This window comes from Thrips palmi, unplaced genomic scaffold (genome assembly GCF_012932325.1).
Source record: "Thrips palmi isolate BJ-2018 unplaced genomic scaffold, TpBJ-2018v1 HiC_scaffold_5, whole genome shotgun sequence".
NCBI lineage: Eukaryota > Metazoa > Arthropoda > Insecta > Thysanoptera > Thripidae > Thrips > Thrips palmi.
In genome coordinates, this window is record NW_023144632.1 from 3217112 (window position 1) to 3244433 (window position 27322).

General features: G+C 51.6%; 3 protein-coding genes and 1 long non-coding RNA gene across 8 annotated transcripts; 3 read left to right on the forward strand and 1 right to left on the reverse strand.

The window, feature by feature from the left end:
• The first annotated feature begins 3802 nt into the window (after positions 1-3802).
• On the forward strand, positions 3803-5885 carry LOC117650541. Of its 4 annotated transcripts, none has more exons than XR_004588043.1 (4): positions 3803-3957; positions 4570-4823; positions 5261-5404; positions 5813-5885. It is a non-coding gene; the product is annotated as an uncharacterized LOC117650541 (long non-coding RNA). The 4 variants fall into 4 exon arrangements; XR_004588042.1 differs by having other exon boundaries at positions 3804-3957; positions 4573-4823; XR_004588044.1 differs by having other exon boundaries at positions 3807-3962; positions 4655-4823.
• A 1549-nt stretch (positions 5886-7434) lies between these two features.
• LOC117650767 (D-beta-hydroxybutyrate dehydrogenase, mitochondrial) lies at positions 7435-13646 on the forward strand. Its single transcript, XM_034394367.1, has 6 exons — positions 7435-7470; positions 8358-8477; positions 8520-8619; positions 10349-10506; positions 10962-11096; positions 12669-13646. The coding sequence occupies exons 1-6, from the start codon at positions 7435-7437 to the stop codon at positions 13038-13040; spliced, it is 921 nt and encodes a 306-aa protein (XP_034250258.1). The 3' UTR covers positions 13041-13646.
• Positions 13644-16444, reverse strand: LOC117650536 (zinc finger protein-like 1 homolog). 2 transcript variants are annotated; one of them, XM_034394039.1, is made up of 7 exons: positions 16243-16444; positions 15938-16112; positions 15715-15826; positions 15431-15630; positions 15132-15348; positions 14928-15045; positions 13644-14841 (listed from the first exon to the last, which is right to left on the reverse strand). In XM_034394039.1, exons 2-7 carry the CDS (start codon positions 16037-16039, stop codon positions 14658-14660), a joined length of 933 nt encoding a protein of 310 aa, XP_034249930.1. In that variant the 5' UTR covers positions 16040-16112; positions 16243-16444; the 3' UTR covers positions 13644-14657. The 2 variants fall into 2 exon arrangements, with proteins under 2 accessions (XP_034249930.1, XP_034249931.1); XM_034394040.1 differs by having other exon boundaries at positions 16210-16444.
• A 92-nt stretch (positions 16445-16536) lies between these two features.
• On the forward strand, positions 16537-18075 carry LOC117650537 (translin-associated protein X). The gene is made up of 5 exons (XM_034394041.1): positions 16537-16696; positions 16832-17063; positions 17152-17285; positions 17381-17601; positions 17685-18075. The coding sequence occupies exons 1-5, from the start codon at positions 16687-16689 to the stop codon at positions 17910-17912; spliced, it is 825 nt and encodes a 274-aa protein (XP_034249932.1). The 5' UTR covers positions 16537-16686; the 3' UTR covers positions 17913-18075.
• The last annotated feature ends 9247 nt before the right edge of the window (positions 18076-27322 follow it).

The window sequence follows — 27322 nt, forward strand, 5'->3', positions numbered from 1 at the left end:
GTTGCCCCGTGCGATGCTGCGCTCTGTCTCTCTCGCTCCCCTACGGAGCCCTACGGAGCGCGCCGCGAGTGTGACGGAGACAGAGCGACTGCCGTTGTTCTTGTCGCCGCTAATTTATGCCGCCCCGCCGCGGACACTCCACCCTGAAGTCTGAAAGTGGAGCGGGCCTCCGATAAAGACATCCTGCAGCATCCCGCGCAGTGCGGCCCCGTCTCTCTCGCACCGATACGGGACGGTCTGTGAGTGGCAGAGAGAGAGAGAGAGAGAGAGAGAGAGAGAGAGAGAGAGAGAGAGAGAGAGAGAGAGAGAGAGAGAGAGAGAGAGAGAGAGAGAGAGAGAGAGAGAGAGGCCGCTGCACTGTCAAACCAATTCCCCGGGGAATTGGTTCCCCCCCCCCATAGCCCCTAGATAGCCGCCTGAAAGGTAGGCAAAAAGTGCTACTTAGCCCCCCCCCCCATAGGTCACCTCTGGATCTGCCACTGAGTACATGGACGTGTGGAGTTTGCAGTCTCCCTCCATACCTCAAGTGTGGAGTAGCTCACGGAACCCCTCCCCCATCTCTTGACATGAAGTCGTGTTGCAGCAAACTGAAATGTGCGGAGACTGTAAATTCCACTCCTCCGCATTTCTACACTTGGTTTCACAGCGCGCACAGAGGCTCCCTGGGGACCTAAAGGCATACAGCGCCTGTCGGCGTGTGCGGAGTGTCCTTCCTTCCTCCCGGACCGCCGTGGTCGAGCTGTGGTCGGGCACGCGTCCGGCCTTAATCTTTATGCATCATCGGTCCGAATGGCCCCCGCGGCGCGACGCGCCCCGCCCCGCCCCGCCCCGCCACGCCCCGCCCCGCCCCGCCCCACCCCGCCACGCCACGCCCCGCCCCGCCCCACCACGCCCCGCCCCGCCCCGCCACGCCCCACCCCGCCCCGCCCCGCCACGCCACGCCCCGTCTCACCGCCAGGACAAGGATGCCGTCGGGACGCTCAGCTGTCCGGGCCGGTAAGCTACGTCCGAAACGAGGTCAGAGCGGTTCTGCTACCGGCGGTGCCGACGGTGTGGGAGCGCGCGGGACGGGTTCGGTCTGTCCGGGCCAGGCCGAGGGCCAGGCGTGGCAAAGCGCCGCGGGCTGCGGGGCTCTCGGGGCTCCGGTCACTCCACCGCACAGTGGGCCAGAAGACCGGTGGAGGCGGCCAAAACTCTAGACGCGTTTTGAGCTCCAGAGTCGCTAAATGGGACTCGAACCGAACGTCTGACCCCACCAATGGATTGCCCTCCGAACGAGGAATCCATTGGTGGGGTCACACGTTCGGTTCGAGTCCCATTTAGCAGCTCTGGGGCTCAAAACGCGTCTCGAGTTTTGGCCGCCTCCACCGGTCTTCTGGCCCACTGTGCACGTGCACGGACTCGGCCTCCAGAGGGCGGACCCGCCGGACCCGCCGTTCGGAAGCTAACAACGCCGCGAAGGTGCCAAGGATGCCGAAAGAACGACTAAAGGACGCCACAACGACGCGAGGGGTGCCAAAAGAACGACTACACTGTGAGAAAAAAGTACGGAAAAGGTACGGAACATGTCTGGTCAATAATTTGCCCGGACCGTCCGTACTTGCCAACCACGGAACTTCCGTACTTTTTTTCCGTGCCCGTTTACATGGGTTCAAATGGAGCAAGTACGGACGTTCCGTACTTTTCTCCGAACTTCCGTACAATATTTTTCTGTGCCAGTTCCGTACAAAAGTACGGAATTTTTCGCAGTGTAGGACGCCACAAGGACGCGAAGGATGTCAACAAGGCGTCATTAGAATGTCAAGGACGTCATGAGGATGCTAAAAGGCGCCGTATAAGGAAGCCAAGGACTTCACAAGGATGTCATAGACGCTAGTAGGATGCTATGCTACGACATCAAGAAAGTCACGTGGAGTGCTTGCTGACTGAAACTACAACTTTAGGTGTACACATCTCCTGTCGCTATCCTAGAGATATTGACGATACGGACAACTTTGCGTTACCAGTTAGCTGCTATTACAGTGGCCTGCCCCAGCCGAAGCCGCGCGCCACGCCTGCAGCAGACAGCTTTCGACCAGTGCTTTCGTTGTTCTGTCTCTCTCACACTCTCGTGGGGTGGTCCGTAGGGGTGCGAGAGAGACAGAGCGACGAAGCAGTTTGCGGAATCAGGCTTCCCAGAGTGACTCCCAGTGACTTGCAGCGCCATGACTCATCCCGCCCCGCCCCGCCCCGCCCCGCCCCGCCCCGCCCCGCCCCGCCCCGCCCACTCGGATCGAGATGAACGCACAAAGCTGCCCCGCATTATGCCACGCTCTATTATGACTGTTTGGCGGACCAAAGGCCGAGGCATGGAGGGACTGAGGCGCCGAGGGGGCAACGCGGCGGGGACTTTCGCTTCTGACATTCAATTTGTCCGGAACTGCAAAACGCAACACTCTCGGAGCGCACGCGCACGCACGCACGCGAAAAGGCACTCGCGGACACAGTCATCAGTCAGTCAGGCTGTGAGTCAGATGAGTCCGCTAGTCAGTGGGTCAGTCAGACAGTAGACAGACAGACAGGCAGTCAGCCAGCCAGCTACCGTAGTTCGCTAGTCAGTGGGTCAGTCAGTGGGTCAGTCAGTCAGACAGACAGGCAGACAGTCAGACAGACAGACAGACAGACAGACAGACAGACAGACAGACAGACAGACAGACAGACAGGCAGTCAGTCAGGCAACAGCCAGTCAGCCAGCCAGCTAGTTTGCTAGTCAGTGGGTCAGTCAGTGGGTTAGTCAGTCAATCAGTCAGTCAGCCATTCAGACAGACAGACAGACAGACAGACAGACAGCCAGCCAGCTAGTTCGCTAGTCAGTGGGTCAGTCAGTGGGTCAGTCAGTCAGTCAGTCAGTCAGTCACGTTCAGTGCAACGAAACCACTGCAGTCCTCGGTGCGCTGCTGTGCCGTCTCCGCTCCTCCGGGCATTCCCTCTGGCGGCACGGGGTATCTACCACACTGTCCCGGCGGCGGCAGACGCGCCGAGCCCGCACTACGCCGCGATGGAGAGACTCCGCGCGCGACGCAAGCCATGGAATGGAGTGCCTACACCCCGCCACGACCAATGCACGCGGCTATCCCATGGGTGCAGTGTGGGCTATCCACGCCCGGGGGTCATTGATTGGTGTTTGGAGTTCGGGCTGCCGGAGGCCCCATTGCAGAAAGACGCATGGCTTGGGAGCGCCGTCACACAGTAGGCCAGAAGACCGGTGGAGGCGGTCAAAACTCCAGACGCGTATTGAGCTACTGAGTCGCTAAACAGGACTCGAACCGAGCGTGTGACCCCACCAATGGACTCCTCGTTCGGTGGGGTCACACATTCGGTTCGAGTCCCATTTAGCGACTCGGGAGCTCAAAACGCGTCTGGAGTTTCGGCCGCCTCCACCGGGTCTTCTGCACGGTAAAAACGGTACAGTACCTGGTTTTACCAAGGAAGCCTATGTAGAGACATAGGCGATTTCCAGGGAGTTCCTGGGAAAACCAGGAACCGTTTTTACCGTGTGGCCCAACTGTGCGTCAGCGGAACCCACACTACTACAAGGTCCAAAGCGTGCCTCTTTTCCTAGTGCCCTAGGAAGCACACATTGGCTCTTGCATGCATTGAGACGGCGGAGACGAGGACGACACCTTTTCTCGGGCAGTTCTTTGGACCAGTCCAGCCTTCAGCTCGGATGGTATCGGGTTTGAAAGGGGCGCGCGAGCGGCGGCACCATGGCCAACGTGACGAACGGGACAGCGGGAAAACCCGGGCAGACTCAACACTAGCTCCGCGTGGCGAGGTTGGCAACGCATAGGCCCGGCGTAGGCGCAGGCAGGGGCAGTGCTTTGTTTCGAAGAACCGACTTGCTCGTAGGCTTCTCGGCTTCTCCAGCCACCGGCAGTTCAGAGAAACCACCTCCAGTGGCAAGGCAAGGCAGACAAGGTAAGGTGAGCGAGAGAGAAGGAGAGGAGAGGGCATGCATTTGTCGACTTACAAGTCATGTTTGGATTGGATTCAACTTTCCTCCAACAGTTGTGACTGGTTGGTTATACGGCACGGAGCTTTTCGTGGGTTCCTGAGCCACGCCGCGCACACTGGTGGTGGAGGGGAGGCCGCGGCGCGCTGCTTGAATTTCAAACCGCGTGGCGGGCAGGCTGCTTCCGAACAGTGCCGTCGACGCTCTGTCTCTGTCGCACTCACGGGGCGTCCCGTGCGGGTGCGAGAGAGACAGAGCGACGACTCTCGAAGTCCGTCTCCTGGTGCCTGATTCCGGAGGCTTGTTTCGCCACTCTGTCCCTGCGCGACGTCCCGAGGGACATCCCACGAGTGCGAGAGAGACGGCAAAGAAAGCAGCGTATACTTAGTTGTTCGGAATCCGCTTAGTGCTGCCGGCCGGCAGATGCGCTTTGCTGCCGCGGCCGGCTGCGCCCTGCCGTCTGAACACTGCTTCGTCGCTCTGTCTCTCTCGCACCGCCACGGACCGCCCCATGCGTGCGAGAGAGACAGAGCGACGAAAGCAGTGCTCGGAATCAGACGGCTGCGTCGCGTTGTCAGCAGGCCGATTCCGAGAGTCGCTTCCGTCGCTCTGTCTCTCTCGCACTGCAGCGCGCTGCAGCGTGTCGAGTACTGTGCGTTCCAGTGTGCCGGTGCCTGTAGCCTGGCGCGGTCCAAGCTCTCCAAGTCCACGACGTGGTTGGTGTGCCTGGCGACCCCGCGTTGCGGCAGTACTTACCAGTGTACTACAGACTCTCGGTTCCACAGTGGCCACGGCGGCCAGGTCAAGGGCCACCAAGGGCACGCAAGGGCAGGTAGGTGCTCCACGTCGCCACAGATTCCGAGAGTCGTCGCTCTGTCTCTCTCGCACTCTTGGGGGGTCCCGCACGGGTGCGAGAGAGACAGAGCGACGAAAGCGACTCTCGGAGTCTGTGTCCATCCGCCGGTCGCGCCGCTCCCTTCGCGTCGCCGTCGCACAGTGGGCCAGAAGACCGGTGGAGGCGGCCAAAACTCTAGACGCGTTTTGAGCTCCAGAGTCGCTAAACAGGGCTCGAACCGAACGTGTGACCCAACCAATGGATTCCTCGTTCGGAGAGCAATCCATTGGTGGGGTCACACGTTCGGTTCGAGTCCCATTTAGCGACTCTGGAGCTCAAAACGCGTCTAGAATTTTGACCGCTCCACCGGTTTTCTGGCACACTGTGCGCCGTCGCCGTCCTTCCGAGCCCAGCTTACCGTGCCTGCCTCACAGCTGCGCGGGTCCCCGGCGTCCCCAGCGGCGGAGCAGAACCGCCAGAACCGCCAGGGCAGTGGAGCCGGCAATCAGCCAGGCGACAGACGCGGACCAAGACGCGGCACGTGGAGACACAGGCCAGGAGTGACGGAGACGCAGTGGGTGAGTGTCGTTGGCGTCGTCGGACGAGTACGCGTCGTCGCCGCCCCTTCGCCCCTTCACCGCGACACTGTCAAACCAAGCGAGGAGAACTCCCCACTTCAGGAGTGGATACTCCACTCTTTGGACGCGCGGAGTTTGCATTCTCCACACTGCAAGGGAGTATGGCATGGAGCAAACATGGTGTCGGGGGAGCGCCGGAGTTTAAAAGGCGCGGCAGCTGCTTCGACTTTTTAAACTCCGCCGGCGCTCCCCCGGCACTCCACACTTGAAGTGCCGAGACCGCAAACTCTGCACTTCCGAGTGCGGAGTCTGCAAGTGCCACACCTCCGCATTCCAGTGTGGCGTCCCCCACACTTGGTTTCACAGTGGACGCGCCGTGACGACTGACTGCTTTTCCTGCTTGACTAGCGATGGGATCGGTGCCTTCCGTGACGCCGGCCACGGCGGCCTCCCTGGCTGCGGTGTCCGCGGCCGCGGTGGGGTTGGCGGTGCGCCGCATCAGGGTGAGTACACTGTAGCGCGCACAAGTGCCGCGCCCCGATGCACAGTGGGTCAGAAAACCGGCGGAGGCGGCAAGAATTCCAGACCCGTTTTGAGCTCCGCAGTCACTGGGACTCGAACCGAACGTGTGACCCCACAAATAGATTGCTCTCGGAACGAGGAATCCATAGGTGGGGCTTGAGGTGGGGCCACACGTTCGGTTCGATTCACATTTAGCGACTCGGGAGCTCAAAACGCGTCTAGAATTGCCACCTCCACCGGTGCTCTGGCCTTGGTAAAAACCTGTTGGGAAAAAGGTTAAATTTTTCCCAGTTGACAAAAGGTAGGTTTAAATTTTTTGGGTTACCTTTTGGGGGGGTAAAAAAATTGTCAAAAGGAAACTTCCGGGTTAAATTTTGGGGCGAAATTAATTTTTTGGTAATTAAAGTAGGGAAAAATTTTTGTAAACCACGGAATTTCCGGGGCCTTTTATTTCCCCAGGAATTTTTCCGGGGATTCCCAAACCGCCAAAATTTGGCAAAGCTTATTCCAAAAGGGGCGGTTAAAGGAAATTCCCGGCCCAAAGCTTGGCCTAAAATTTGGTTTAAAAGGGTTTCCAAATTGGCAAAAAAAACTTTTCCACCTTTCCCAAGTTATACGAGGATTCCTGCAACGACATTCCAGATTCCCTTTGTCACAGTCCCGAGCCTCGAGCCGTGCGGCACTGTCGATGTTTCCTTCAGTCGTTGTCGATCTGGAGAAGTCAATACAGCCAATTATTTACTCGCTGCATCCCCACGGACACGAAGCCCTGGCCAAGCAGGCCAAGGACGTCCAAAGGACGGCCGAATGACGAGCCAAGCGGCATTGTCAATGTTTATTTGAGTCGGAGTCGATCAGGAGGAGTCGATACAGCGAATAATTCAGTTGCTGCATCCACTCAGAACACGAGACACTGACGAGGCAGGCTAAGGGAGTCAAAATGGTGCCTTTTTCGTCGAAATTTTGACTGAATTCAATCATGTTGACAAGAAATGACGTCATGCTGAGCGCTTCGTGTTCTTTCGGTCAAGGAGTTGCCCCCAAGGGGGTGACCCACTGTAAAATTTTGTGTTACAATGATTGTGTGAATGTGCAAGAATGTGCAAGATTTCTGGCGTTTTTGCCACACATGTTGCCTACTTACAGGCGTTTTTACCACCTGAATGTGGAATGTGGTCAAATTTTGTACAATGAATGTGGGAAGCTGTTCCCCCCTCGAGTTACCCAACTCCGGGAAGGCACAACTTTGAGCGACCCAGGTCGCCGGAGAGCCACTCGAAGGCACCCCTGAGCCAGTGGGCCAAGTTTTGTCAACCAAAATGGAGTGCCACTATAGTGGCAAGGAGACTACACTGTAAATGTCTTACGGCGAAAGGCTGCAGCCATACATTATGGTGGAGGTTTTCTCCATAATACCAACGAAATTCGTCAAAATATCTATAAGGTATACAGTGAATTCTCAATGGTATGTTATGAAGGCTGCACCACCATAATGAAACATTTTCACCATGGAGAATCTTCACTGCAGTACTTCAACATTTAGAGTGCATAATCAATGCACTCTACAAATCGAAGAGCGTACATTGTACACTGTCAGAAAAAAAGTCCGTAAATTTACGGAGAAAGTTACTCTAATTTTGGGAATGGAGGCTCCGTAAATTTTCCATATTTTTACGGAGATTTTCCATATTTTTACGGAGATGAACCGCATTTTTGCAGAAATAAACGCATTTTAACGGTTTACATCCCTCCTTCCACCTTCGATGTTAATGCAAACAGTATCCTTTTAGACGAAATTGATATTCTCCAAAACTGTTTGAAGATCCACTTGACCACATGCTATTAGGATCGGATGAATGGACGGAAACCCAAAGGCGAGGTCGCTTTAGGGAAGGCGTACTCTTGGAACACCTAATCAGTTGGTCACCCAACCCATCGATAACGTGAATTAGTCTGTTCTTTTTGATAAGTAAGGCTTCTATTTCATTTATATACGTAACTTCCATACTTTTACGGAAAAAATCCATAATTTAAAAAAACGGAGATCTCCGTTAAAAAAAATGGACAATCTCCGTTAAATTTCCGTATTTTTACGGAGTTTTCTGACAGTGTATGCTGGAGCATGCCTCCAAGCACGCTCTAGCTAGCGCATGCCTGCCAAGCATGCACTAACTAGTGCATACATGCCATACGCCTCCTGATGAAGGCAACTCCCTACCCCTTATGCACTAGATGCATGCTTCAGTTAGCGTGTACATGGCATGTATGCACTAGTAAGTGCATGCTTGGCAGGCATGCGCTACTATATCTAGAGCGTGCTTGCCGGTGCTTGCAGGCCCAGTGATAGCATACAAAGTACGCTCTTCGATTTGTAGAGCATTTGCAGTGTTGCGTTCGATTCTTGAACTGTGTCGCCTGCCTCTGTCCCCAGGCGCGCGCCCGCTGGCCGGTGAGCGCGCACCGCGCCGTGCTGGTGACGGGCTGCGACCGCGGCCTGGGCTACTCGCTGGCGGTGCACTGCCAAGCCCTGGGGCTGACCGTCTTCGCCGGCGTGCACGACGCCGCCTCGCCGGGGGCGCGCCAGCTCGGCGACCTGGGCGTGCGCGTGCTGCCGCTGGACGTGACGGACGCGGGCAGCGTGGGCGGCGCCGTGGACGCCGTCAAGCAGGCCCTGCGCGACGACCCGCAGCTGCGTAAGTCCACCGCACAGTGTGCCAGCATGGTGCCAGAGGGCCGGTAGGGGTAGGTTGTGGGGAAGAAAAGTACAGGGTAAGAAAAGTACACCCCCCTTGTGGCATCCTATTCCAGTACATGACATCCATTTAGCAGTGTTTTCCGAGGGGTGAATGTCTCAGCGTTCTGGTGTACACATGAGTACATGAGTACGGGTGAGTACACCTTACTTTGCTCACAAATTTCGCATTTGTAAACGTTTAAAGGCTTTATTTAGCGTTTTAAACGACACTCAACGCCAAATCAAGCGAAAAAGTACTGAATTTCACCCTTATTAAACTTGTGAGTACACTGAGTACGGGCAAATTTGTACACATGAGTACACTAGTGATTCACCCCTCGGTGTTTTCACACTCAGATTTTTTCATGTTAAGTTGAAATCACTGGTCGAGGGATGGCTAAAAGTCAAGACCAGCTCCACAAGGAGTGTGCTTTTCTTACCCTGCACTTTTCTTCCCCAACCTTCCCCTCGGGCTCGGGTAGGGCGGCCGAAGCTCAAGACGCGTTTTGAGCTACTGAGTCGCTAAACAGGACTCGAACCGAACGTGTGACCCCACCAATGGATTGCGCTCCGAACGAGGAATCCATTGGTGGGGTCACGCGCTCAGTTCGAGTCCCATTTACCGACTCTGGAGCTCGCGTCCAGAATGTTGGCCGTCTCCACCGGTCTTCTGGCAAATCCACTGTGAAACCCAACTCGGAGTGCGGAGGTGTGGAATTTTCAGTCTCCGCACCCGGAAGTGCAGTTAGTGTCCGCACTTCAAGTGTGGAGTTCTCCACGTTTTGCGCCGTGCCCATAAGAGGCAGTGGCTCTGTGGCCAAAAACTACAGAAAAGAGTCAGTTTTTTTTTTTCGCCAGTGTGGTTTTGCTGTGGTGCGTGGTAAGGTGCCACAGACATGTGAGCGCCCTTTCGCACTGTACCATTTTCCATCCTGCTACGACAAACAGGTGTCCATATTTACTTTCAATCAGATGTAAACAAGCGCGTGGTCGCGCGCGGCCTAACCCCCCCCCCCCCCCCAGCTCTGGGATCCGTGAGAAATTCCTCACGTCCAAGGCGTTCAAGTATGGAGCCCACACCGCGAGCGGGCGCACTTGTTACATTTGATTGAAAGTACATACCGATGCTGTTTGTCGTAGCAAGATTGAAAATGGCACGGGGCCCAAGCGAGCTCGCATCTCTGTTGCCGAAATGCGCTGGCACCTCACCACACACCCCTCACCGTGAAACCGAATATGGGGAACTCCACACTTGCCAGTGTGGAGAATGCGGAATTTGCCGTCCAGAGTGCTGCAGTCCCCGTCCCCACAGTTCAAAGTGTAGGGGATCCCACGCGCGATGCCAGAGACAGGGGCTCTGTGAGCGACTCCACACTTGAAGTGCGGAGATTGCAAAAGCTCCACACGTCCAAGTGTGGAGGACTTCTCCGCACCTGGAAGTGTGGCGTTGTCCTCTCCGCACTTTGGCTTGTTACTGTAAACTTGGAGACTGCACGTTAAAAATGGCAGTGCGCAATCCGTTTTGGGTTTCTGAAGTGGGGGGGGGGGGGTCGGTCATGACCCTTCGGCCACTAGACAGCCACCTGGAAGGTAGGCAAATTGCGTCACTTTCCCCCTGTAAGTAGGCAAAAAACATGGCCCGACCCCCCCCCCCCCCCTTTCCTCAAAATTGTGGTTCGCTGTTCCAGGCCTGGCCGCGCTGGTCAACAACGCGGGCGTGCTGGTGTTCGGCGAGTTCGGCTGGCAGACGCCGCGCCAAGTGTCGCTGCAGCTCGACGTGAACCTGGCCGGCACCATGCGCGTGTCCCGGGCCTTCCTGCCGCTGCTGCGCGACCAGGGCCGCCTGGTGAGCCACCTGGAGCCACCCCCCGCACAGTGGGCCAGAAGACCGGTGGAGGCGGGCAAAACTCTAGACGCGTTTTGAGCTCCAGAGTCGCTAAACAGGCCTCGAACCGAGCGTGGGACCCCACCAAGGGATTGCTCTCCGAACGAGGAATCCATTGGTGGGGTCACACGTTCGGTTCGAGGCCTGCGACTCTGGCGCTCAAGACGCGTTTAGAGGTTTGTCCGCCTCCAACGGTCTTCTGACCCACTGTGCTCCGGGCAGCAGACTGATTCCGAGGGTCGTTTTCATCGCTGTGCCTCACTCGCACCTTAACAGGACGGCCCATGAGTGCGAGAGAGACAGTGCTTCGAAAACGACTCCCAGAATCGATCTGCCCCCTGCGATGTCCGTCCACACGAAGTATTTAGTGCCGTCTCCTTGAGTGCATAAAGCATGTGTTCCTCTCCCCGCTGCAGGTCGTGGTCACGTCGCACTGCGCGCTGGCCGCCCTCCCCGCGCTGTCCGTGTACGCCGCCACCAAGGCGGGGCTGCAGGCGTGGGCCGACGCGGTGCGCGTCGAGCAGGCCCAGTACGGCGTCCCCGTCGTCCAGGTCAGTGTGCTGCCAGGCGTAGCCAGGCGCGGATCCAGCGGGCGAAAAAGGGGGGGGGGAAATAGCCTCCCTACTTCCTGAACGCTAGGCAAAAAGAGCCACATTGCCTCCCCCGGCTGGCCTCCCCCTCAGGGCGTCTCTGGATCCGCCACCGTTTGCTGTGCGAGTCGGACCGTCTCTCTCGCACTCATGTGGCGTTCCATAAGGGTGCGAGAGGGACAGAGCTACGAGGCGCTGTTCTCTTTCGCGGCGACAGAGGCCACAACGCCCAGCACGCAGGCAACACCAAAGACACTGAGCTCCCAGCGGCGCTCTCCAGCGCCGCCACACTGTGGCAAAAAGCTACGGAAAATTCTGTAAACAGCTTGTGGTAATTCTCCGTAGCCCCCTTATCAATATTCTCTGTAGGCTCTTACAGCATTTTCCGTAGGATCGCACAGTATTCTCCGTAGGACCTTACAGTGATCTCCGTAGGACTAAACAATCTTCCAGGTCCTACGGAGAAGACTGTGTGGACTTACAGAGAATACTGTAGGGCCCTACGAAGAATACTGTAAGAGCCTACGGAGAATATTGATAAGAGGGCTACGGAGAATCCTGGCAAAAAAATTAACAGAATTTTCCGTACCTTTTTGCCACAGTGCACCCTGAACTTGAACTTGAGAGGCGAGACGACACACCGAGGGGTTACCCACTCGTTGTTTTAGTGTACACACGATTCCGGATTCCCGCGATTCCCAGAACATATCCCCGAGAAAAAGAGAAAACTTTCGAATAATTTGCTTTGTATTTGAATGTTTTTGTGTGTATCACATGATTACCATGACTTTAAATTGAAACTATGAGGATTTTCCATCAAATTTTAAAAGATTTACGAATGATTCCCGGACTGAGTGTACACATGATTCCCGGAGTGGGTAACCCCTCGCGACACACACGATGTCACGCCGTGGCCCAGGACGCACGGCACGGCACGGCGGGGCGCCAAGCAGGCTCTAGGACAGACCGGGCGGCCGGCGTCACTTCGTCACCGACTCGGAACTCGAGCGCGTCGTCGTGCAGCTCTTTCCGTCGTTCGATCTCACCCTCACCGCGACGCGACTAGCATTAACAACCCTTCATTTTTGTCACACGTCACCGTTTCTAAATGATCGACGAGCAGCAACCGCCACCTAAGGTCCTGCATTACGTAGTAGCTCTCTCTCTCTCTCTCTCTCTCTCTCTCTCTCTCTCTCTCTCTCTCTCTCCTCTCTCTCTCTCTCTCTCTCTTCTCCTCTCTCCTCTCTCTCTACCTCCCTCCCCCCCCCCCCCCCCCCCCCCCCCCCCGTATGCTTTATCGAATTTCGTCCCTCTGTCTCACACCTATACTCTGACCAGAAAACGAAGAGCCCTGACTTCTCGCGGTTTATGGCCTCTGCCGCCTTGGATAGCATTGCAGGTGGCCCTCGACCGCGAGGAACCAGGGCTCTTCGTTTTCTGGTCAGAGGCACGCCCCATGAGTGCGAGAGAGGCACAGCGACGAAAACGCCTCTCGGCACGAGTGTGCCGTGCCAACCCGACCCGATGCTGCAGGTGGTGCCCGGGTCCTTCACGCACTTGAGCGGCATCCTGGCGGCGCACGAGGAGCACGCCCGCGAGATGACGGCGGCCATGTCGGAGGAGGACCGCCGCTTCTACGGCGACTACCCGCAGCGCTTCCACGAGTACCTGCGGCAGGTGGCCGCCATGGGCAGGGAGGCGAGCGCGCGGCCCTCCAAGCTCCCCGACGAGGCGCTGCACCGCGTGTTCGAGGAGGCCCTGCTGGCCGTGCGCCCGCGGCACCGCTACGTGCACGAGCCCTGGCGCTACACGCTCTACCACACCCTCATCAAGCTGGCCCCCGCCGCCGCCAAGGACTGGCTCGTCGTGCGCTTCGCTATGCTGCCCGGCTTCCGCGACAAGTAGCGGCGGCTTACCCCCAAGGAGTACAGAAAAGTCAGTTTGATGTCACTATGAGCTCAAAATGAGAGAAAAGGTCACGGCTAGGTACCATTTTGAGGTCAAAATGATTTAGATTTAGGTCAAAATGACCTCCCCGTGACTCAAGTGTTCTCCTCTCCTCCTCCTCTGACGGTGGTGATCAAATATGGGCCTTGTGAAAAACGTCGTAAGAAATTTTTGTACCTATTTCTTTTATACTGAGAAAGGAATTTTAGTCCGCCCTCTAGGACTACTGGCTGGTGGTCCGGTTCGCCACGCTGCCTGCCTTCCTCAACAGGTAGAGGCGTTTTTTAAAAAAAAAGAAAAAATAAAGGCCGTTATAAAACGAGTTGTGAGAAATTTTTGTACCTGTTTCTATATTGCTGAAGCAATTTTGGTCCGCTGGCCGTCAGGTTCACAACGCTGCCATTCTAGACAAAATAGTGGCAGCAGGAGAGGATTTAGAATTCTCCTGATGGCGGCATTCAAACACGGTCCAGGTGAAGCACGTCACTAGAAATTTTTGTACCTACTATTTATAAATCAATGAAGGATTTTCAGTCTTTAAATAAAATTAATTAAGAGACAGCAGTTTGAATGGTCTTTTAATTGAATTCACCTCCTGACCAAACAACAAGGTTTGTTTAAAACATATGATAATGCGGACAAATTTGAGCACGCCCATATGTTTCCAAAGTGTGCTCACATTTGTCCATAACTCACTATGGACGTTAGGAAGAGATGATGCTCAGCAAGATTCATATTAAAAGTACTGCATGACAGGACACTACAACAAGTAAAAACAGAGTTGATGAAAAACTGATCAAGCCCATTTCAACTTTTTATCATTTAACACGTCTGTAGCTAATAATATAAAAATTATCTACTTTTCTTAACAGGAAAAAAAACCAAAACAAGAAAACAAACAATGAACTGGTAATAACAATGATAAAATTGTGTCAAGCCGTCAACTATGATATTTATCGACAAATTTACAAGTCAAAGAAAGCAGTTTGCATGGTCAAGACCAGAAAGTTTAGATTAGATGGCCTCGGGCTAAATCATAAGGACCTGAACAATAAACTGCATAATTTTCTACATTTCCAGTCAATAGACCCTACACAGGAAGCCTGCCAACATTATTACAATATCTCTTTACTGCTTGTTTTTAAATTTACTAACCCAGAAAATTATTACAATGCTCCCCCAATACAGTGCCCCAGTTCTGCACAGTAAAAGTTACCAGCTTATTATTCACCTGATTGGAAGAAAGCACAAACCTTTCCATCACAACAACAATGGAGGTGGAAAAGTCCCAGTGATGGAAAAGCACATATAAGGATATCTGAAAATAATTGGCAAACAATAAAGACTCATGCTGCACAATTTCCCATACACAAATTGATCAAATCAGTCTTTAAATCCAACCCTTCACAATTCTCCATAATAATAAAAAAGGACAGTATGAGGTGTGCCATAAGATACAAAATTTCAGTTACTAAGCTGCTACTTCGTTAGGTGTATGATACATCCACAACCCCAACTGCTATTGGATGCTTCCAATTTTGTCGCCGCAATAGATTAATTGATTGGCTGAGCTGCTCACTCGATGTTCTGTACATGAATGTTTGGATTGTGCATTGGATCCAAGTTAGGATCATCTTCAGTAGCTCTCCTGCCAGCCCATGAGCAGAAGATTAGAAGACCAATCGTAAAAGATATGAGTGAGGCTACCATCATGCAGCGCCTTTGGGACTGTCTTGAGCCTCCTCGGTTTGTTTGTTGTCTAAAAAAAGATATTATTATTAATGTGCATGTTTTAAAAATCTAACATTTGAAGATCAGGATTTATTGTGGTGATCAGGAACTTACTTCCACCATCTCCTGAACATGTCTATAGCAGAGCGGCGTTTGTACTTGTTTTCATCATGGTCAAACAAAGTATCTCTTGAATCATCGAGGGCCTGAAACACTCGTCTTGGAGCTTGACCTGAAGACATGAAAACAGGGATGGATAAGCCAAAGTTTTCCTTTGTTTCAGGTGTTGAGTTACAAGGAAGATGATGCTAATTTTACCTGAAACAGGATAACTGTAATTTGACAAAGACTCCTCAACATCCACAACTGAGTGAGGTGACGGGGCACGGTCTGAAGATCTTGAGTTATTGACCGCATTATTTGAAATGCTGTTGGAATGGTTCACCTGAGGAATTTGACTTCCATTTGGACCATTGAAATCAGTGACTAACTTGCGTCCCTCTGATGGAGGCTTGATTTCACGGTCTTCACTCAACTAAACATAAAACAAACAAGTTAGAACACAGAGGGTAAGCTCAGGAAGACATAATTGAAAGATGGATTAAGAGGTAGCATACCAGAGGCAATCCAAGTCCAGCTCTTGCCCAATTGACTCCGGCTAGTTTTTCCCGCAGGACATCAGCAACTGGTGAGACAAGATTTGCAGCAGGAAACAAAACCTGGGAGCAGTTGGCAAATGGACAAGTGTAACCAGCTGGCGCAGTTGTGGCTGGAAGGCGTCTTGCATGGGCATCAAGACATCCCCAATGGAATACGTCTGAAACAGCGAAGAACAGCATGGTTGGAACTAGATCACCTGCTAGGAGATGAGGATGAATGAGTCATGAGTAGTTTTACTTACGATAACACACTAAGCGGACACAATCTTCTGTAGACAGTTCTCTCGTGCAAAGTTCGCAAATTGGGGTGTAGTCACTATCTTGAAGCCATTGCAAGTAGGACTGAACCACACACTGGAAATGAAATTAAATGGCCCTAAATTAGAGTAAGTTCCAATAAATTACCTGGCGGTCAAGAGTTAGAGACATAACCCCACCCAAAAAACAAAGTAACACTTTACTAACCTTTGAATGGTTTGTGACCATGCAGTATTCGCAAACATTCACGCGATGTTCAAAGCAAAACTGATTTGTTACACGTTTTTTGGGGCACTTGCAGAGACCCATTATGATACAAACAACGTCTTATCGATAGACTCACACAATACTCCCACTCACTGAATGTCAACAGAGGAGATTCCTACGAACGAAACACAAAAACAGGGATAATGTTAAGGCAGTCCAAGGGGACAGAAATTTACTCTGAAAATGATAGCGCGTTGTCAATTGCAATAAACCTTTTGGGAAAACAGAAAAACAAATAAAATTACCGGGTTGGAAACATTTCGCCACGTTTAGTCACAACACTAGACGAGTGACGTCTGATTCTGTCAGTCAGTCCTGTCATTTGTAGTGCTATTTTCAGAGTACGCTGACAATGCATCAGCCATACTATGTCGCGAACAGTACAAAAATTTCAATCTTTAGATAACATTATTTTTTGCGTTAACTGACACGAATACGTAGAAATCATGCAAAATATTTCATTTCGCGGTGAGGAGAGGGACTGTTGTTCTGTTGGCGACAGTGGTGGTATTCGCAGGAAGCGCAGCCGGCAGTGCGGCTATTTGCAGTCTCAATAATCTGTATAAAAACATAAACAAAAACATACGGACCTTCTGATCTGATGAATTCTTACGACAGTTCTGATAGACTTCAAAACGGACCGATACAGTTTTCATTCCTGAACGCACTCGCTTGAGTTTGCCTGTGAAATGAGCCACGGTAGGTTCACGAAATATGCGTCAATCAAAGGGTTAGGATGGATGCCCTAGCTTGCTATGTCTACCTCAAGATCTTCTATTTTGGTAATATCTCAATTATGGTCACAAACATTAAAACAATGGCAATGTATTCCAGGTCAGAGAGGGAGGCGCGGAGGAGGAAATCGTCCGTGGAGGCCGCAGATTGGTGAAAGAGGAAAGAATGTTGTGGAAGGGTTGAATGAAAATTCGCCTGTTATTCAAAGCTTTCGAAAGTTTGCTTCAGAGCTTGATGCAAAGCATGACAGGCATGAAAGACTTGTGAAACAAAGCAGAGATGTGACAATCGAGAGCAAGAGAATCATATTCCTGTTGCATTCCATCGACAAGTGAGTTCGAAATGGTGGACTACTTATAACTGTGATTAAATTATTATCAATTCATTGACTCGCTAACATTCTCACCTTTAAATTTCAGGGAGAGCAAAAGGGAAGCAGTGTTGGCTGAGGCACAGACTCGAATTGCTTCTCTTAATACTACAATATTTAAGGAAATTGCCAAAGAACTGCAAGGGCAAGACCAATACCAATATCTTCGGGCTGTCTCTCCTGGTGAGACACAAATGACACACAACATCTTATTTTGCCATTTATTGAGTGCAAGAATTACAATAATTGATGTTTCTCTTCTTTTCATCTTATTACAGGAATTCAGGAATATATTGAAGCTGTTACTTTCATGTTTTATATTAGAGATGGTAAATTACCTCATTGGGACGAATTACAGCCATCTTTATCTTACGGTGAAGAAGGACAAATTAATTTAATTCCTATTGAGTTTTTCCTCGGAGTGGGGGATTTGACTGGAGAGCTAATGAGATGCTGCATTCAAAGTCTTGGAACAGGATCCACCAAGAGCTGCTATGAGGTACAATTTTTCAGACACTGTTGGAATAAATTGGCATTTTTGTTGCCTTTACTCACAAAAATTCCCTTTCTTTCTTAATACAGGCCTGCTCTTTTGTGAGAGATATTTACATAGGTTTCATGAGTGTTGGCCACACTGGACACAGAGAGTTCCAGCGCAAGTTGAACGTCCTCAAGCAATCCCTCACCAAGATGGAAATGGCGTGCTACACTTTGGCTGTGCGGGGCAATGAAATGCCCAAGCACATGCTTGCCGATGTCTTCAGCACTGGTGAAGTGAATGATGGTGCTGACGAGGGATTCTGTGACTAGTCACTGAAATTGACACAACTTCACCTGCTACTGTACAAAATTTAATTAAATCTATTGCTTTACAAGTTCTCCCCCAGTGTTAAAGCCCCCGGTGAAAATATTGTAACGAGACCAACGTATCACAAGAGGTAAAATCATCAATAAACCAAATGTTAAATAAAAATGTCTCAAGTGCTTGCTGTCTCTCCGAGCCCCATCATCAGGCATCGACCAGCCATTGCCAGCCACGGCGCAATCGCGCCCAAATGCCTCAGCCATGTTATTAGGAGGCTCTGTCTCTCTCGCACCTTCACGGACAGCCCCAGGAGTGCGACAGAGACAGAGCGACGAAACTGCTCTTGTGAATGGCTCGGCAGTAACCACAGCACGCGATCCGTGTCTACCTCAACCCGCGGCCACCAGTTGCTTTCCTCGAGGCAGCAGACCGACTCAGAGAGTCGTTTCCGTCGCTCTGTCTCTCTCGCACCAATACGGGGCGCCCCATGAGTGCGAGAGAGACAGCGACGCTTGGCTACGCTCAAGGCTACGCTTGGCTGGGATGCGAGGGGTTGTGCCCACACTGTGCACAGGGCCCGCCTCCCACTTTTCTGCCCTTTTCTAGGGGCACTCCCCCCACACCACACCTCCGAGTCTGAGGCACATACCATCTCAAATCTAACTCAATTTTTAGTGCCCAACCACAGATACCCCTCTGGTGTCCTTATAATTGGAGCTTGGGCGGAGGCAAGAGGCAAGTATGGTTTCGGCCATCAAGATGCCTCCTTGCGTGCCTCTTTGACGATACAGTTCATCTCACTGTCAAAATGAAATTGGAAAATCATGCATATCGTCCGAGGGGGGAATAACTCCCCCTTTTGGTGAACACGTGATTGCAACGAGGCGTGATTTCGCGGGATTTCGCTGGATTTCATGGATTTCGCAGGATTGCGTCGGATTTCAAGGATTGCGTAGATTGCGCCGGATCTCTTTAGATTGCTGGCGATTTCAATGATTGCGGTCGGATTTCATAAGATTGCGATGGATTTCACAAGATTGCAATAAGATTGCGATGGATTTCACAAGATTGCAATAAGATTGCGATGGATTTCACAAGACTGCTCTATGATTGCGCTGAATGCAAGATAATTCTGTTGGAACACCCGAGAAATACCGTTTATTTACGTGGGTTGTCAAGACAGGGGGTCTTCTAAAGTAAAGGTGGCAGTGCTTTGGTTTTTGGTGATTTTATTGCTTACTATGACAAACTTTTACAGCCACAGACTGGACTCCCAACTCCCATTAGTTCCAAAGTTATGAGGGTTTTAGTGTTAATTTAGTCGTTTATTAAAAATTCTCCTTGCGAAGAACCAAAAAGTTTACGGAAGTGTGATTTTTTATTTTAAAGCCCAAAAAACGTGCAAAGAGACAAGCAAAGCCAGATTTGACTGTATATGCAAAGGGCAGCCGGAATCTTATTTTGAAAAGTGTATTTTTCTTATTTTACAAAAATTGATTTAATTTTGGTAATTTTTTTTTAGAAAAATTTCTGTTCAGTGTTGGAATTTTGGAAATCCGGCTTTGCCACGAGATAGGCAAATACATAAAGAACTTGTAAAACAAAAATGAAGTCTCGACAACTTTTGGTTCTTCGCAAGGAGAATTTAGGAGAAACGACCAAATTTGTTACGTAAACTTCAATAACTCAGAAACTAATGGGAGCTGGGCGCCTCAACTTTGGGTTTAAGTTCATCTTATAGTAAGCAACTAGAAACCAAAATACAAACATGATGCCACAATTATTTTGAAAAATGATATTTCACATTTTTTCACTTTACAGTAACCTTAAAAAAATTATTGCGAGACCGCTCTGTTTCTTACGTATTTTTGTTTGCTTTTTTTGTGACCTAATATCCTGTCCGATCTTCCCGCGCCTGCAAGCGGAAACCGTTTTAGTGGGGCAGGGGCGGCTATTTAGTGAGGTCAGCACGGGCCAACTAATAACGAAGGATAGGAGCGAGTGTGGAGGAATTATTGGACGATAGACCCTTTCAGTCGTCACCCAGTGAAGAACATAAGTAATCACTAATTAGGAACCAGATGCGCGCCACCTAGCGGCCACTGCTATGAACTTCGTCCAGACTTACGCTTGTGACCAATGAGGGTTCAGCTTTTGACAGTGCACAGTAACGGCCGCTAGGTGGCGCGCTACTGGTTTCTGTCTTTTTGATTACTTTTGTCCTTCTCCAGGCGATGACTGAAAGGGTCTATTGCAAGATTACAATGTTTTCGCTAAGATTGCGCAGGATTGCGGAAGATTTTGGAAGGATTGCGCGAGATTGCAGAGGATTTCGCGAGATTGCGGCGCAGATTGCAAAGGATTTCAAAGATTTCTGATGATTGCATGGATTTCGGAAGATTGCAAGGATTGCGGCCTGATTGCGACCCGGTGAACACATGATTGCGGGAGTCGCGGCCCCCTCGATATCGTCAGGGAAGTGCCTACCGAAACTCCGTTGGGAATTTCCGCGGGAGCACCTTTTTCTGTGAGCAAAAGCCGCTAAAACGCCACTTTATCAGCACTGGGGAGAGTTAATCAGGCATTTTGGTCACCGTAAGAAAAGATCTAAATGGTGGAAAACTTTTGGCTGAAATTTTGACTTACGACATAGACAACCAACAACATATTTAGTTGGTTGTCTAAGCTTACGATGACTCCTCAACTGGATTTGATGTGAGGATGACATCGTGCATGACGACAGACTCCAATATACTCATGATTCATATGCCTAGATGTCACCACTAAGGCGAAACTGTGTACTACCTCAAGTGGTTGAGCAAGTCCCTTAACGTGTGAGAAACGCCTTTTCAGCGAAAAAGCACAGAGAAAACGGGCTATACTAGGGAGGGGAGGTTCAAGGGTGGCTTTGAAAGCGGTGCAACACTGTGGCAAAAAGGTACGGAAAATCCTGTTAATTTTTTTGCCAGGATTCTCCGTAGCCCTCTTATCAATATTCTCCGTAGGCTCTTACAGTATTCTCCGTAGGGCCGCACAGTATTCTCTGTAAATCCGCACAGTCTTCTCCGTAGGACCTCGAAGACTGTATAGTCCTACGGAGATCACTGTGCGGTCCTACGGAGAATACTGTGCGGTCCTACAGAAAATACTGTAAGAGCCTACGGAGAATATTGATAAGGGGCCTACGGAGAATTACCACAAGCTGTTTACAGAATTTTCCGTAGCTTTTTGCCACAGTGTAACAGTCCTTTTATTCTCGCCACCCCCTCCCCCACCTAAAGGATATGCAAATATCAACACTGTGCCCGTGCAGTAGAGTAAAAAGCAACACTCTGGAATAGGTAAAGAAAAAAGAAAAATAGATGATACTTTGATTCTCCCTTAGGCCATTTCTGGATCCACCCTTTTTTAGGGGAGAGGCCGATTTTGCTGTGCTTATAGAGATCCCTCCACCAGTGTGCCTCCCTTTGGACGCGCTGGTAGAACCCTTCAAAAGGGGACGAAGCGAGCGCCTGCGACGAGAGAGAGTAGGCCAGCCCGCCGAACCGGCGCGTTGGATGGGTTGCCTACCTGCAGGAATTCAGGCGCTTCGGACGTGCACTGTCAACACAGTCAAACTCGTCACTTCTTGATACGGAATTGTTCTACACTCTAGGACGTGCGGAAATTGAACCCCTCGGAAAAAGCCAACTTGTGACATGAACAAAACCGAACAAAATTAAAAGATAGAGAAGAATGATCGAACAAACATTGTTTTTGGTGCGAGCACTCAGAGGTTTGTGACTGAAAGATAAAAAAAGGTGATCGAAAGAAGCATTTCTTGTGCACTAAAGTGTCTTCTAAGACTTAAATTACGATTAAAAAATCTGAACAAGTCCTTGACTACAAAACTATCTTAATGAAACACGGTGCCGATGTAAACACGAAACTATTATCTAAAAATACAAAACTGTCTGATTCGTATTGCAATACTTTTCTCCGTAATGCAAAACATGTTTGGACATTTTATAGTACAAATACGTGACGGCAACTAAAAAATATCAATACAAATATCATCGTGAAAAAGAAAGCTTTGTTGCACAATTTTGTCGGGGAGCTAATTCTTAGCACTGTGATACAAACCTTTACAAAATACAAGTGAGAAATATGTTCTATAAAAGAAACTAGCATTAAGTAACTGCGAAACCTCCCTTGTCGGCTACTACCTTCGCCAAGCTGTCATGATACTAAGTTTTTTGTTCGCGAACGAGGCCAGTAGGATCTTTAGAGTGAAATTTTGTCATGAGTCTGACTATTCTATGTAGGGGTAGATTGGGGAAGAAAAGTACAGGGTAAGAAAAGTACACCCCCCTTGTGGCCTACTATTCCAGAGCATGAAATCCATTTAACAGTGTTTTCACACTCAGCTTTTCAAGGGATGGCTAAAAGTCAAGACATCAGCTCCACAAGGGTTGTACTTTTCTTACCCTGTACTTTTCTTCCCCAACCTACCCCTATTAACGGTTCTGACTCGAAACGCTATTGCAGGGTCAATTGATGCAATGCGTTTGAAGATGTTTTCACTGCACCAACTGGTGCAATCTTTTTGCGATGCACGTAAAGTGCAATGCCTTCCCATGCATTAGCATAGGGTATTTTCGGGACGCACAGCACGTAAGGTTATTTGGATATTGCATTGCACGGTGCAACGTGTCTATGCATTGAACCACACGTGCCATGTTCATAGCGTTTGGGATCTCAATGAAACCTCACTCTCCTTTGGCTCTTTACATCCAGAAAACGAGGTGCTCGGTGGCGAAGGCGGCGGTGGCCAAGAGCAGGCCGGCCCCCAGCAGCAAGAAGCACACTCGCAGCGCGGCCAGGTCCAGCGGCACCACTCTATGGTGCGCCCGCTGCGCCCGGACTCGCTCCGAAGTGTACAGCCGGATGTCCTTCACGTTCTCGAACCGGCTCACGGTCAAGAGATCCAAACCAGCGGCTCTTAACCGACTCAGGGCCGTTCTAAATGTTTTTGCGACAGATCCTTTCCGGACCGTGAACATACTCACAATCATTTGACCCGGTACAACGAATTTGTGAATGCCAGTTAACGACTGCAGCTCAGGTTCCAGAAACGGGAGCAAAGACTCCGTGAGCACGATACCTGCGCTTCGGTTGGCCACAGCGTTCAAAGGCAGTGCCACTAAAACATCGATTTCCTTCAAACCCCTAAATCCCGCACCAAAAATTTGGGACAAATGTACCAATGATGCGGGCTGCACATATACGGTGAGATTCGTTTCCTCTAGTTCCTGTAGAGTGTTGATATCACGGGCGGTGCATTTGACGAGGAGCTGGGTCAGGAGTTTGCCGGTGTATGCGGACGACAGGACGACGCAGACGAGCAGCCAGCTGCCCAGCAACGGGCGGCGCGCGTCCCTGCCGACCGGCGACCCAGCCTGCGCCACGAGAGGGGCCAGGGCGTCCAGGAAGGCCGTGGAGCGCCCGCCAAGCAGCAGCAACCCGGTGGCGACCGCCAGAAGTGACAGCGCCAAAGCGATCCAGAGTGGCGCAGTGAACTCCTTGGTGAGGTGGTCGGCGAGGCAGCTGCCTTTGCCCATCCCGGAGGGCACCAGGGCCACCATGCTGTCCATGCCCCAGGGGCAGGCGTCGTTTATGCTTCCACTAACAACACGAAGTGGACTCCTAAAGTTTAACACATTGAAACGGCACGATAAGGCATATTCTCTAAACGATCCTTTCCTTTGCACAATTCTGATGTTTCCAAGCTTTTGAACGATGGCTTCCGCGAACGTGTTTGATATGGTGTCATACACGCCCATTTTCTCGACATGGCGAAGCAGGGTGGTCGTTGCAGACGCGTTGCCTGCACTGTAGCACGGCGCGAAGAACCCTTCCGTTGTTGGCTTCCATGTGAACAGCGAGCTCCCACGAGAGAAGGTGGCCGAAGCGTTGTCGGTTGCGTCTCCTACGACGAGCATGAGTCGCGAGTAACCCAAGGATCTTGTGGCTCTTCCGATTTCGGGGAGGCCATCTCGCGCGCCTCTCTTGAAGAGAGTCCAAAGTAGCGTCCGGCTGCCGACAGGATCCTGCAGGCTCTTCAGGAGGGCGACCAGATCGGAAGGCTCTTCCTCAGCAACCACCAGGACGGAGCTCGGTGACGAAAGTATGTTGAGCGTTTGCGGGTCCGGCCACGGCCCTGTCGGCCTGGGCAGCAGTGTGGTGGACGCTGCGTCCTGCAGGCGGAGGAAGGCTTGCAGCCACCGCGGCGTCCCCACGACGAACAGGCGGAGCGGGGACAGCCCGGCGCGCAGCAGGGCCGGCTGCAGCAGGCCGTGGACGTACCGCGCCTCGCTCTCCACGGCCTCAACCGCGTTCGCTTTGCTCAAAATGGCGGTCTTCGTCGCAGAGAGTGTGCCGACGGTGACCAACAGGGCCGCGGCGAGCAGCGCCACACACGTCGTTCCCCGTGGGCTGGCCATCTTGGAGTGAAACGCTACGCCGCTCTTGTCGGTCGAGCCTTTGGACGGTCATCACTAAGTACTGCCTTTACCTCCCAAGTCAAAGGACCCGGGCGAATTCGACTGTCGAATACTGAATGTCTCGACATTCGGTGGACGTGTTGATCCATATTGGACAGCGCAGTTGAATTGAAGGGAGGCACCATTCCCGTCACGCGGCTCTGACGTCACGGTAACTCATATCGAGGGGTCCTATTCAAAAGATCTTACCTGGGCGCTCCTATTCAAAGAATATCTGCAAAGCAAGTGAATTTCATAAAGTTTGATCATTTGAGGCAGCTACAAATGGAAATAATTTGGGATTGTAGTTGCACAATCTTGGAGATGAAAGACCGAAGAAATTAATAGTGCGTGTAGAAATATGTTCCGCTTACCTTCTTCTCCGTCCCAAATGGTCAAACTTAGTGAAATTCGCGTGCGTTGCAGATAAGATTCTTTAAATAGGAGCGCCCAGATAAAATCTTTTGAATAGGGGCCGTCGATTGTTTGGCCAAGAGCATTTTTCAAATCCCTAAGCATTTCCTAAAGCGAAGAGCATTTACCCGAGCTAAGTGCGTTTCCCAGAGCCAAGAGTAGGTTTCAAGGCCAGTTTTTTGGGGATTTGGCAAAGCTAAGATTATTTCGTAGGATGAGAGCATTCCTACACTCTACAAACTAAAGTGTGTACTCAGTAGGCATCTACAGATGCATTTGCAAGTGCACACCTACAGATACATACTTGGCCGAGTACACTGGGACAATACAGGAACATTTTTTGGTGGGTGACATCACCATTCACACACCAAAAACATAGCGGTGTCACTTAAACCGTTTTAAGTTCTATGACAAAAATCCCACTCAAAACGTGGCATGGCAAAAAAGTTGTGCAAAAAAAAAAAAAACATTGGCGTTATTCAGAAGAAATGCAAAATTTAAAATAGTTCATTTTCACTCACGCCGTTTCTAGGCGTGACTTTTTGTCATACCATAATTGACCATGTCAGACCATTTCATCCATGTAACATTGAAACCCCTCACTTTTCTTTTCCCTTTTGCAGCCAGAAAACGAGATGCTCGGTGGCGAAGGCGGTGGTGGCCAAGAGCAGGCCGGCCCCCAGCAGCAAGAAGCACACTCGCAGCGCGGCCAGGTCCAGCGGCACCACTCTATGGTGCGCCCGCTGCGCCCGGACTCGCTCCGAAGTGTACAGCCGGATGTCCTTCACGTTCTCGAATCGGCTCACGGTCACGGCGTCCAAGCCAGCAGCTCTAAACCGACCCAGGGTCCTCCCAATGGCTTTCCTGACAGAACCCTTCTGAGCCAGTAACGAAGTAACAATCATTTGACCCGGCACATCGAATTTGTGGATGCCAGTTAACGAATCCAGCTGAGGTGGGAGAAACGGGAGAGAGGACCTCACGACTAAAATAGCTGCGCTTCGGTTCGCCACAGCGTCTAAAGGCAGTGACACTAAGTCCTCCACTTCCTTCAACATTCCAAAACGCACACGAACAATATGGGAGAGTGTTACTAATGATTCGGGTAGAACGTATACGGCGAGTTTTGAATCCACCAGTTCCTCCAATGTTTGGATGTCCCGAGCAGTACATTTGACGAAGAGCTCGGACAGGAGTTTTCCGGTGTAGGCGGACGACAGGACGACGCAGACAAGCAGCCAGCTGCCCAGCAACGGGCGGCGCGCGTCCCTGCCGACCAGCGACCCAGCCTGCGCCACGAGAGGGGCCAGGGCGTTCAGGAAGGCCGTGGAGCGCCCGCCCAGCAGCAGCAACCCGGTGGCGACCGCCAGAAGTGACAGCGCCAAAGCGATCCACAGTGGTGCAGTGAATTCTTTAGTAACGCTATCAGCGAGGCAGCTGCCATTGCCCATCCCGGAGGGCACCAGGGCCACCATGCTGTCCATGCCCCAGGGGCAGGAACCGTAAATACCCGCACTCACGACCCGAAGTGGGCTCCTCAAGATAATCAAGTTGAATCGGCACGCAAGGACATCAGCTGTCAATTCTCCTTCCTTTTGCACAAGCTTGATGTTTCCATGCCTTTGAAGGAAGGCCTCTGAGAACTTTCTTGCCATGGTGGCATACATGCTTGCTTGCCTGGCAGGTCGAAGCACGGTAATGGCGCTCGTGGCAGACGCGTTGCCTGCACTGTAGCACGGCGGGAAGAATCCTTCCGTCGTTGGATGCCATTCAGAGGGCGAGTCCGAACGAGAGTACGTGTTTGGAGCATTGACCGTGGTGTGAGTGATCACGAGCAACAGTCGCGAGAATCGCAAGGACTTGGTAGCTGCGGCGATTGTGAGCAGGCCCTTGCCTTTCTCGACGGCAGTCCAAAGCAATGTCCGGCTGCCGACGGGGTCCTGCAGGGTCTTCAGGAGGGCGACCAGGTCGGCAGGGCGGGGACAGCCCGGCGCGCAGCAGGGCTGGCTGCAGCAGGCCGTGGACGTACCGCGCCTCGCTCTCCACGGCCGTGGCTGTGCTACCTTCGCTCAAAATGGTGTCGGCAGGGAGTCCTTCGGCGGATACCAGCAGAGCTACGGCGAGCACGGCCAAACACGTCATTCCCCGACGGACGGCCATCGTGGAGTGTTCCACTGGACGGTGGCAAGTTCTACATCAATACCTTGTCTCGCCTGTCAAACTGCCTCGACGGGAACGACCGTCCTTGCCGTCCATTCGCGGTAAAAAACTGAATGTTTTGACGTCATTCAGCAAGACGGAGCGACTGCTTCGGAATGGAAAGGTTTTCTGTTCAATTCGACGCTGAGAATTCGGCAATCGGCACGAAGATCGCGTCACGTTCGTCTGGACGTCACATTCGTGTCATTGTGAATCGGTTGGGCCCGGGCCTCACGAGGTCTGCTTTGTGTAGCGCGCGGATGGTCGATAAGCCGGTGACT

Coding starts and splice junctions, on each gene's coding strand:
- LOC117650767 (XM_034394367.1), top strand. CDS start 7,435: ATGGAGAATCTTCACTGCAGTACTTCAACATTTAGA. Junction 7,471..8,357: donor GCAGTACTTCAACATTTAGA/GTGCATAATCAA, acceptor CTCTGTCCCCAG/GCGCGCGCCCGCTGGCCGGT. Junction 8,620..10,348: donor GCGCGACGACCCGCAGCTGC/GTAAGTCCACCG, acceptor TCGCTGTTCCAG/GCCTGGCCGCGCTGGTCAAC.
- LOC117650536 (XM_034394039.1), bottom strand. CDS start 16,039: ATGGGTCTCTGCAAGTGCCCCAAAAAACGTGTAACAAATCAGTTTTGC. Junction 15,349..15,430: donor CTGGACTTGGATTGCCTCTG/GTATGCTACCTC, acceptor TTTTATGTTTAG/TTGAGTGAAGACCGTGAAAT. Junction 14,842..14,927: donor ATGTTCAGGAGATGGTGGAA/GTAAGTTCCTGA, acceptor ATCTTTTTTTAG/ACAACAAACAAACCGAGGAG.
- LOC117650537 (XM_034394041.1), top strand. Junction 17,064..17,151: donor CTGTTGCATTCCATCGACAA/GTGAGTTCGAAA, acceptor TTTAAATTTCAG/GGAGAGCAAAAGGGAAGCAG. Junction 17,602..17,684: donor CCACCAAGAGCTGCTATGAG/GTACAATTTTTC, acceptor TTCTTAATACAG/GCCTGCTCTTTTGTGAGAGA.